The sequence below is a fragment of the Schistocerca cancellata genome, chromosome 6 (genome assembly GCF_023864275.1).
Source record: "Schistocerca cancellata isolate TAMUIC-IGC-003103 chromosome 6, iqSchCanc2.1, whole genome shotgun sequence".
NCBI lineage: Eukaryota > Metazoa > Arthropoda > Insecta > Orthoptera > Acrididae > Schistocerca > Schistocerca cancellata.
This window is the reverse complement of record NC_064631.1, coordinates 608,804,075-608,816,111: the sequence shown is the minus strand read 5'-3', so window position 1 is coordinate 608,816,111 and position 12,037 is coordinate 608,804,075. Positions and strand designations below refer to the sequence as shown.

The 12,037-nt window shown below is 38.9% G+C and overlaps 2 protein-coding genes across 2 annotated transcripts in view; both read right to left on the bottom strand.

Annotated features, from left to right (window-relative positions):
* The window catches only part of LOC126088159 (uncharacterized), a 475,823-nt gene that overhangs the window by 77,748 nt on the left and 386,038 nt on the right, over positions 1 to 12,037 (bottom strand). The window lies entirely within an intron of this gene.
* LOC126088152 (leucine--tRNA ligase, mitochondrial) overlaps positions 10,794 to 12,037 on the bottom strand; it is a 154,672-nt gene continuing 153,428 nt past the window's right edge. The window contains exon 11 of the mRNA XM_049906269.1: positions 10,794 to 11,227. Coding sequence (XP_049762226.1) covers positions 11,000 to 11,227 — 228 coding nt within the window. The 3' untranslated portion in view covers positions 10,794 to 10,999. The remainder of the gene's footprint in view (positions 11,228 to 12,037) is intronic.

The following is a 12,037-nucleotide window of genomic DNA, read 5'->3' as shown; positions in this document are numbered from 1 at the left end:
ACACACACACATATCCATCCACACATATACAGACACAAGCAGACATATTTGTCATGTCATCCAGAAGATGATTGCCTTGGCTCATCTAGACTCACGGTGAAGAATAACTTCTAAACTTTCTGCAAAAGCTTAGCTCCTTTTACCAACTGTTATTCACTGGGCCCTTTTCCAAATCTCCAACTCTTTTCTTAACATTGACTTTCACCTCACTGAAGTTTACATTCATATTCCAGACCATACACAACCAATATGTGACAGATGCCACCCTTCTACATCAAATGTTCCCATCCATACAGCCTATGCACAATTCCTCAACACCTAATCTACAACCTCTCCGTGGCTTTCCTCTTCTACAACTATATCACTGATCCTGCACACAAACAAATCTCCCGGATTCCAAAAAACTCAGAAGCATCCCACTTTTCAACCAGTAACAACCGATTTTCTCAAGTGATGCCTTGAAATGAGATCACCTCTTCCTGAGATCCTTCAGACACCACCAACCAACTGTTGGCTTCCATTGCCCCCTAAACACCATTACACACTTCCCAGACCATTATTCCTACCACAAGATTACTACCCCTGCAAATGCTCTCACTGTTAAACCTGTCCTGAGCATCCACCCAGCTCCACCAATGTGAAACTACACAACCAAAGGCAGAGCTAAATGTAAAACAATGCACGTTGTTTACCAACATGTGTACACTGCACAACTTTTTACTCAGGAAAGAGTACCACTAACCTGATTGAGTGTATAAATGGACACAGAACTACACCCTGCACTGGGGTAACCCAGTGCCCAGTTGCTGAGCATGCTCTACAGTATTATGTTAATTGAGGTCATCCTGTGGCCTAAGACGTTGGAATATGAGCCCATTTGCTGACAGACATCTACACCCATCCTTTCCAGCTACCTAGAGCTGTAGCACAGAGATCACACCTTGCGTGTTGACCAGGGACAACCTGCTTTGAGGCTCTGGTACATGTTACAGACACAGCAACATCCAGGCACTGCATTAGCAGGACTATTGTCCAGGCAATGCCACCCTCTCCCCACTGTTTTCTTTCCTAAGCAAGGAGGGAAGAGGAGGCACAAGTAAAGCACAGCTACCACAACAGAAGTACCACACTCAATCACCACAGTGGCCTTCTTAGTGTTGAGACAGCATCAGAGCAGGATTAAAACTTGAGCTATTGAAGATTATTAGCTTCATCTTCATCAGGAGATGATTGTCTGCTGTTAGCAAAATCTGCTTCCCTTATAGTTGCATTCACATTTGTCTTTAGTCAGGGAATATCATTTGGAATTCTAATTTCTATAGGCAGTGTAACAATCACCTGGAAAGCGGGATTCACTTGCGTTTATGCAGGAAATTGGCAATGTCACAACATGCCAACCTCCTATGATTGAGGGGGAAAGGGGAAGGGATACTAACCCCAGTATCACACCTTTGAAGATGCCCTGTCTCATGTGCTCACTTCCAGGCACCACTCAGATTAAAACCTTCATCTCTGTTAAAACTGCCACTGCACATGCAAATTTCCTCTGCTTCTTTTATTACAAAATTCCAGCAAGTTGATGTGTGGGAGAAGACTTCCATTTACTCAAAGTTGACCTTCTGCCCTCCCATAAGTCTGCAGTCTGCTATCGCTGATTTATCAAGATTTCTATACTTTATGTAGCATTTATGTTATGCACAGCACTTGGTTACAGTGTGGACTGTCTGTCTTATGTAATTTTTTAGCACACTCACATGGCATATTGTAAAACATACTTTCCAACCAGTCTGCCTTTCACTGGGTACAGCAAATTGTTAATTTTCTGCAGAAGTCAGAATACTGATTTAACATCAGAATTATATGATATGCGCCCAATTTTGCTTGACACTGCTCAGTAGAATGCAAGGAATGGTGCAGGTTTATCTTCTTTTGTTGGCTGGATTGGTTTGGTTTGTGCCCACATTTACCAGTGAGTGCAGCTCTATTGTGATGTGGTCTGTGTCCATTTTCCCTGAAGAAATTGTGAAGGTGTTTCAAGTCAGATCTGAGGTGATCAAGGTATGGAACTGTCAGCATTCTATAGTCTGAACACCAGATTTTATATGAGGATGCGGCAGCAAAAAAATTTCGAAGTCAGTTCTGTTGGCTGCTCTTCATCCAGGGGTTGTACCACCATGCATCTCCTAAGAGGCCAATGTTGCAATCAAAATTGGGCACCATTCAGCATCCGACAATGCAGCATAATTGGGTCCAGTCATGGTTCTATCTTGAATAATATGGAGAATTAGTCCTTAGGAATCCCAGAAACAGTGAGCATCACCTTATCAGCTGATAAAATGGTACTTGCCTTCTTCGGTACACTTTCACCAGCCTTTGTCCATTATGGAAGTTGACAGAAAGCTAACAGCAATTCAAGCCACACTTATTCCTGTGTTTGCTTTGCGGGAAAAAACAACACCTGTTGTCATACTAACTGTTTGTATACATTATGGTCTTCATTTCAGGTTCTGCTATTTTAACTCGAGTGCATTTTGTGTGTGTGTGTTTCCTGCAAACTCCCAAAATACCAACTTAGTATAAAAAAACCACCTAGCAGTGCTTATTTATTTGTACTACTTCTTGTGATAGAGGGGATATAAAGTGTCATGTGGTCTTCAGCTTGATGCAAATGCTTCAATTTGATGTGTCACTTTGTTGGCTTTTCTGTCAATTTTTCTGCTTTTTTTTATCCATACAACTTTTCCTTTAGCCTCTTGATGGTGAGTAGACTTAGTTCCACAAAAGTTTTGTGGTTATCCAGAATCAAATCTGTGACCTATGCATTAGTAGCCAGCAATGTAACAAAACGAGGAAGGTAACCTTCTTTGTTGGTGTTTCACATCATGCTCTGAGTAAATAATGAAATTGTGCTGAGGAAGAAAGGCACAGAATTGTTATTAATGCTGTGGGGGCTATACTTTGCAATAACTGTGTTACTTCACTATGTTTATGGGAACATGCTGCACTGCTTCTTTGTACTCCGGGCATGTAGTAGTATTTCACTGCATCCAGCTGTAGTTTCTGTTTGGTGTGAAATATACCCCCAAACCCCATCAAACAACAGTGTTTTTAAAGGTTCCTCAGAAGTATCTTTACCACAAAATAGTTTCTCAAAGGGGCTTGGGAAGAATTCATATCACAAAATTATTGTCTTTAGTGGTCCGTATGAAGCATACTTACCGAAAACATAGTGGTATCCCAAATGTTAGGAATATGTTACCAACTCTGGATGCAGTACACTGCAACAAGTGCACGTAAGCTGTTACAACAATCTGTTTGTTTGTTGTGGGATCACTGCTGTTGGAACACACTAATGCATTTTCACAGTAATGTTATTGTTACATGTATATTGAGCAAGCAGTAAAGGAAACAAAAGAAAAATTCGGGGTAGGTATTAAAGTCCATGGAGAAGAAATAAAAACGTTGAGGTTCGCCGATGACATTGTAATTCTGTCAGAGACAGCAAAGGACTTGGAAGAGCAGTTGAACGGGATGGACAGTGTCTTGAAAGGAGGATATAAGATGAACATCAACAAAAGCAAAACAAGGATAATGGAATGTAGTCGAATTAAGTTGGGTGATGCTGAGGGAATTAGATTAGGAAATGAGACACTTAAAGTAGTAAAGGAGTTTTGCTATTTGGGGAGCAAAATAACTGATGATGGTCGAAGCAGAGAGGATATAAAATGTAGACTGGCAATGGCAAGGAAAGCGTTTCTGAAGAAGAGAAATTTGTTAACATCGAGTATTGGTTTAAGTGTCAGGAAGTCGTTTCTGAAAGTATTTGTATGGAGTGTAGCCATGTATGGAAGTGAAACATGGACGATAAATAGTTTGGACAAGAAGAGAATAGAAGCTTTCGAAATGTGGTGCTACAGAAGAATGCTGAAGTTTAGATGGGTAGATTGCATAACTAATGAGGAGGTATTGAAAAGAATTGGGGAGAAGAGGAGTTTGTGGCACAACTTGACAAGAAGAAGGGACCGGTTGGTAGGACATGTTCTGAGGCATGAGGGGATCACAAATTTAGCATTGGAGAGCAGTGTGGAGGGTAAAAATTGTAGAGGGAGACCAAGAGATGAATACACTAAGCAGATTCAGAAGGATGTAGGTTGCAGTAAGTACTGGGAGATGAAGAAGCTTGCACAGGATAGAGTAGCATGGAGAGCTGCATCAAACCAGTCTCAGGACTGAAGACAACAACAACATCTATTTGGTCATGACTTTACTGTGTGTAAACAAAGTTTGCTTTCACAGTGTGGTAAGTAAACATTAATACTAATTACAAATATAACTTAAAAATTAGTTTATGATTTAATGTTCATCTCACAAGCATTAATTACTTTTTGTGGCAAAAATGTAAAAGAAGCAAACCTATACAAGGAAATACATGACAGAAGAAGCAGTGGAATTGATATGTTCACTTCCTAGCAATCCTGAGGATTTTTAAACAGTAAGTGATGAAACTTTGAAACTTCCTGGCAGATTAAAACTGTGTGCCAGGCCAAGACTCGAACTTGAGATCTTTGCCTTTCGCGGACAAGTGCTCTACCATCTGAGGGCTACCCAAGCACGACTCACACCCCGTCCTCACAGCTTTACTTCCGCCAGTATCTCATCTCCTACTTTCAAACTTCACAGAAGCTCTACTGTGAACCTTGCAGAACTAGCACTCCTGGAAGAAAGGATATTGCAGAGACATGGCTTAGCCACAGCCTGGGGGATGTTTCCAGAATGAGATATTCACTCTGGAGCAGAGTGTGCGCTGATATGAAACTTCCTGGCAATGGATTAAAACTGTGTGCCGGATCGAAACTCGAACTGAGTCTCGGTCCGGCACACAGTTTTAATCTGCCAGGAAATTTCATATCAGTGCACACTCCGCTGCAGAGTCAAAATCTCATTCTAGTAAGTGATGAAGTTACAGAAAATGAATTCATTGTAGGCCTTGTACAGGACACTGATCTGTGTCTGGTTCCACAGCTCGATATCAATAACAGTGCAGACAGTTCCTGTCCTACGGACATAAGTGTAGAAAAGTCATTGGTAGAAGAGAAATGGTCAGGTGACACTTCTGCTCTTCTGTTTTCAACTTGCTTGACATTGATACGCAAGGAGAACCAGTTGTCATATCACCCACTGACAAAACACAGCACAGAGAGAGACTACTTCCTTCCTTATTTACCACTGAGATTCGGCAGACAAATGCATACGCAGATCAATTTACACAAAAACGGCAATCTGTTCAGATTGTAAGTCAGGCGATAAACAACTGGACAAATTTATCAGCAGATGAGTTAAAAGGCTTGGATTGGTACAAATATCCTGATGGGTATTATTGTGTTGCCAAGTGTAATGCATTACTAGAGCTCAGCACCTGGTCTAGGTCAGTCTTGTATATCGAAGCCTGTGAGATTCAAATGTTTCAGGAAGATACATGAAATTACTCATGTAATTTTTGGAATCCTCCAAGAGAGCATACAAATCACAACACACTTCATAAGGTCAGACCTCTTATAACCTTTTGAACACATAAATCATACACTGCCAGTAAGATATTAGCTATTGAAGAAAGCATGACATCTTTCAAAGGACGGACATTGCTCAAGCTGTAAGTGGCTTTGAAAACAATCAAATGAGTATACAAAGTGTTGTGTTTAGCAGACTCAAAGAGGCAATGTCACAAAATTTGATATTTGTGAAGGAAATATCAGATGCTGTATCTACAGAAAATGGAGCAACATATAATAATACAGAGGGAAGTGTCGATCAATTCAATCAACTTAGAGAATATTATGCAGTAGGTTGATGTTCTTGTACATAATGGCATTGGATTCTCTACTTTCTGCTACACATGTCACTTAGAAAGGTGTTTATATTGTACCAAATTAGTAAAGGACAAGAAGGGCAACAAGATCACCTGAACTTTCAATTACGACCTGCAAAACAATTGTTCCAATGGCTTCACATCCTGCATAAAGAAAGGCTGTCCAGTAAATAACCAAGAACAACACCATGGCAGAACATGTCTGACTGGCAAACATAGGAGATCATATGCCTATTTTGGGAAAAAATGTACATATAGTGCTGAAAGTGTTCTACAAAAGCTTGAGGAAAAAAAAATACTTATACTGCTCCTGCATATATATATGGAAAATAAAAATTGTGACAATCATTTGAACATTTTGGGTGAAAAAATATTGTTGGTTTGTAGGTACCAATTTATTAATGTTAAACATAAACCACATGTAAATATGAAAAGTAAATATTTTTGAAATAAAGTAAAGTAAAACAACAAAATGCAGTTTATTTTATTTTATTTATTTATTTATTTTTTGAAATGGCAACACATAACAGCTCCAAAGAGGGAACAAGGGACTTTCACTGACCCCCATAACTAAAAAGCTCACAAACGTGCCTTGTAATCCACATATACAAATGGCAGTAGTATGAAATATGCAAGGTACGAAAGGGCAGTGCATTGGTGGAGCTGTTGTTTGTACTCTGGCGATTCATGTATGAAAATGTTTCCAGTATGATTATGATTGCACAATGGGAATTTACAGCCTCTGAATGTGGTGCTAGATGTGTGGGTCATTCCATTTTGGAAATCGTTAGGGAATTCAATATTCCAAGATCCACAGTGTCAAGAGTGTGTTGAGAATACCAAATTTAAGGCATTACCTCTCACCATGGACAATGCAGGGGTCAATGGTATTCACTTAATGATCGAGAGCAGTGGCGTTTGTACAGAGTTGTCAGTGATAATTGACAAACAACACTGCATGAAATAACTGCAGAAATCAATGTAGGACATAAGATGAACATATCTGTGAGGACAATAGAGCTAAATATGGCATTAATGAGCTATGGCAGCAGATGATCAATGTGAGTGCCTTTGTTAAGAGTACATTGCCTGCAATGCTTTTCCTGAGCTTGGGACCATATTGGTTGGGCCTAGACTGGAATCCCATAACCTGGTCAGATGAGTCCCAATTACAGTTGGTAAGAGTTGATGGTGGAGTTTTGAGTGTGAAGCAGACCCCACAAAGCTATGGACCCAAGTTGTAAATAAGGCACTGTGCAAGCTCGTGGTGGATCCATAATGGCGTGGGCTGTGTTTACATGAAATGGACTGGGTCCTCTGATCCAACTGAACGAATCATTGACCAGAAATGGTTATGCTTGGCTACTTGGAGACCAGGCATTCATGGACTTCTAGTTCCCAAACAATATGGAATTTTTATAGATGACAATGTGCCATGTCACCAGGCCACAATTGTTCCCAACTGGTCTGAAGAATATTTTGGACGAAATGAGTGAATGATTTGGCCACCTAGACTAACCACATGAAACAGTTCAAACATTTATGGGACATAATTGAGAGGTCGTTTGTGCCCAAAATCCTGCACTGCCAACACCAATTATGGATGGCTATACAGGCAGCATGGCTCAATATATCTGCAGGGAATTTCCAAAGACTGGTTGAGTCCATGCCACCCGTCCACCCGTGCCACTCCCCCCCCCCCCCCCCCCCAAAAAATAGTTTTTGGCCCTAAATCACAAAAATAAAATTATAAAAAAATAAATATGTTCAATTGATCACAATTCTAATACAATGCCAAGAAAATTATCTTCACTGAGTCTTTATAAAAAATGTCCAGTGAAAGGGTTAAGTACAGGAGGATGGTGTAGGGATGCGGGGATAGGAAGAGCAGGTTCCTCTCTAGAATTCAGGGAAACTAGTATTGGTTGGAAGGATCCAGATGGCTTGTGTGTTGTAGTAGACACTCAGGTCCTTTGAGTCATGTTGTTGTGCATGCTTAGCATCAGGGTATTGGTGTGCCAAGGCAGACAGTTGTTCTGGGGCCACTAATGAGTTCAGGCAGTTCGGTGGTGGTCATTCGCACATAAAAAACTGTGCAGTTGGAAGCAAGCACTTTTAGCTGCACAGAAAAGTGATGAGCTTGAGGGAGGGGGGGGGGAGACAGGGAGGGGGAGGGGGGGAGAGAGAGAGAGAGAGAGAGAGAGAGAGAGAGAGAGCACTGTGCAACTATATAACAGAAATTAAATATTGCTTGAATTTTCAAATTTGTTCATAGATTAGTGTAGAATGATAAAGATGTAAGAAATACACTTTGAGAAGCACTGACTAAGCAGTTTCTACAAAAATTGATTTTTTCCATAATTTTTAGTGGCAGGGAAGAGAGAGAAAAAGCTGAAATTTGGAGAATGTATGTATTTTGGCATAAAGGTATGATTTAGAGGGTTTGGTGCAATTTTGTTAAATAGTGTTTGCATTTTTAAATAAATGTAAATTTCGAGCTACAAACCAATAAAATGGAGTATATTATCATATAATTAGAGAAAAGCCAGAATGGAGAAAACACTGCACTATATTTGATATAATAATTCATGATGATGTACCAAATTACAGTCCTTTTAATGAACTTTTCAAGGAAACAGCAATAATACAAGAGATATTTCAGAGGCTAGCACCCACTCGAGATTACATGGGAAAAGTCATAACAGTCATAATTGATTAGACACGAGATGAAGACCTGACATAGATTTACAAAAGAATTAAATTACATAGGGGATACAGTCACAATAGAAGAAGTTATTAATAATATAATATGTTCTTTGAGCACCAAATTAGATGCACTAACATTTTACAGGCAAGTATTCCCTTTAGCGGTCAGGTCCAAGTAATATCAATGGTATTTAAGGAATCTCAAAGCTGTATTATGATTCATTTGTTCAAATCTTTCGCCACATTGTTTGTGCTGTACTCTGTGACAAAATGCATTGTGATATAATCTGCAACTGGGAACAAGAGACATCAGATAGCTGTATACAAACACTTTGAGTGATGCCAAAAAACTATAGGATTGCTCATTATACAACTGGGAGGAGTGAACTTTCACATGAATTGCGATATTTGTAAAGCCTCTTTCATTTCAATCTAACGTGGTTTGTGCATTGTCTGTCACATTAAAAATCCAAGTGGCAAGCAGAGTAAAAATTTAGCACTGTTAGGTGAGCGATATATAGTACTTTGAATTATTTGTTTCAGAACAGGGAGTAATATGAAATAGAATGTTGATGAGATTTAGGCTCTGAACCATGCCAAGTGCTGATTAGGGTAGTAAAAATTGATTTGTTTTACAAAATATTTCAGTGCATGTGAAACAGTTTATTTTAAAATATACGATACTTTTGAAACCAGTGACCTTTTAAATTATCAGTCATTGCTTTACTGCTTTTCAAAGTAGACATTATGACTTCATTTTTCAGTCTAGGCGAGCTGAAATGTGGACAAGGGAATGTAAGTTACAAGTATCAAGTTTCAGGCTACTTCTAGGAGTTCAGCAAAGTAATCTGCAAGCTCTTGTGGCAAAATCACCACCCCACACAGTGAACACGTCACTTAAAAATAATACATGTGGTTTCACATGTTGTTCTGCCTTTGATGATGTTAGGTTTACCAACGGTGCAGGTGGTGGAAGTGGTACAAGTGCATGGGACACGTTTTGGCTGTAAAACTACTGCAAGGGATGGGACCTTTGTGAAGGGATAGTGGACTGGTTATGTCATATGGTTTTATAATAATGTTACAGAGGGTAGGATGGTGGTGTGGGAAGGCTATAAGGGAGAGATGATCTCATTTCAGAACTTGACTTGAGAAAGTAGAAGTCCTGGTAGAATTTTGTTATATCTTTCCTTCTTTCTCTCTCTGTTTTTGGTTTTCCTTTCCTCCTAGTTTTTAATTGTACTATTCATTCCAATTCTCATTTCTCTTCATCTTAATAAATATTTGCTTCTTACTATGTCCTACTACCATCTCTGGTCTGAAGATGGCATAGTGCACACCAATGTACCAACTGAGTTCTCTGACACACCTGTCTTCCCCTTGTCCTAGCAACATGTAGGTCTCTTGAACCTGAGGCTTTGAATGACTTGCCTTCCTTTCCAGCCATCCCCAGTCTGTGTCCCTTTCCTCTCTGACAAAGGAACTAACAGTTAAAAAGTCTATAAGCAGTAACAGGAATTACATTTCCTGAAGGTAAGTACTGGTCGGCCATTCTCTTTCTTTGGAATTTTATAATTTTCTTATGTGAAATATAATTTTGACACAGAAACTGTATCCTCAAATAATGTCAAATATAAACACGATATTTGTGACCAATAAGGGTGGCACAATAGCAAATAAGAACCATATTTGAGAATTGTTATGGTTGTATATCACAGCTACAGCCTCAAGACTTCATTGAAGCAGTGTGAATGACTTTTAGTGATCTCAAAAAAATTGTATTTCCTTACCATAAGTGAAAGAGAGATTTCTCGACCATATAGGTGGTTTGACAGATCCATTCTTATGCAGTACTTTCAACAATTTATCTTTCTGTCAATTGATGCAAAAAATTCTCTTAAACAGGTGTGTTGTCTAGACTGCAAATGGACTGACTAATACGAGTTCAGGCAGCGGCAACATCTAAAGTAGTGACTTGCAGTACCTGATGAAAAAGATTAGTCAGTTGTTCATATTTGTACAGCAGAATGTAATCTTGAATCCATCTGGACATCTGGAACTATTAATCAGGCTTAAAAATTTTCGAACACTCAGCACTTCTATGACAGATACTTCTTTCACTAATGCAACTTATTGCTTAATCCCATAGTTAAAATACTTATTATAAGCTAAGGAATTTTTCTATCAGAAAGAAACCTTCACAGGCAACCATTTCAAAAATAAAGTTGTTACTTTAATTATTTCTCGTCAATATTTTGCATGATAAAAGATACTAAATTATTCAAATTTGTAAAAGCATATAGAAAATCTGTATTTGATACTTGTTTCTGCATCATTTATGTACAAGCATAATGTGCCAACAGAGCACCACATAAATATCATGTATCAGTTTCACAAAGACAGGCTAATGAAATGATAGTAGTGTTTTCACACTTCTTGATGTTGTTTCATGCTGTTCACAGATCGTTCAGTTATAATGTTGATAATAGCTTTGTAGCCTGGATAAAGTGTGAACTGTGTGTTTATAATCTTGAATCCTGATAACATTTCTTGCACTTTTGTCTGTGCTAATGCTAACTCCAAAGCCTCATCATGCGTTACGTTGTCCATCTCATAGCGTGGCATACGGACTGTAGCATTATCGGCGCCATTTACCTGAAACAAATGATTGAACCGAGTATGATTATGCTTTTATTTAATGAAACTTCCTAACATTAAAATCGTATGTTAGGCTGAAACTTGGACCCAGAATCTATTAGGACATTTCAGAGCAGTGCACACAATGTTGCAGAGTGAACTTTTCATTCTGCTCTCTCCTTGCTGTCAGTTTTATGCATTTGCCTTGATGGCCCTGTGGGTGTTAAACTACAAATCCAAAGGTATGTATTTTCAGTTTCCAGACAGACTTAAAATATTTTCTAGTTCTTTTCATGACTTTTGCCTCATGCAATGTACAGGTGGAGCAGATAATCTAGGAAGAAATTAAGAGTATTACTTTTGATGTTGTTTACTAAAACAGTTGTAACGTAAGTATTATGCTTTTACTTTCATTGGATGCAACCACATACCACAGTTGTTATGTAGTGCAGGGGAAATGCAAATTGTGTACTGTCTTCAGAGGAATATCCACGTGTTAGTGTCATGATAGCCCAAGGACATATATACTCAAGACGCAATGCTTTTTAAGTGGAGAGTAGCTTCTTTTATACTGATGAAAAGCAGCTTGGTGGCCAGTTTAGAAACTCGAAAACAAAAGTCAAACATACCAACATCAATTTACATATTCAGTGCAGGATGACTATATGTTATAGTATCTGATAGTGTCCTGAGGTACTCTGTGTGCTTCAAAGCTCTGAATACAATTCACATCAACAATACCTTCCATGCAAAAGATTATGGACACCTGGAATGCAAAGAGCAACAAAACACTATTAAGTTATGTGAGAAAACAAATGTTACATACGT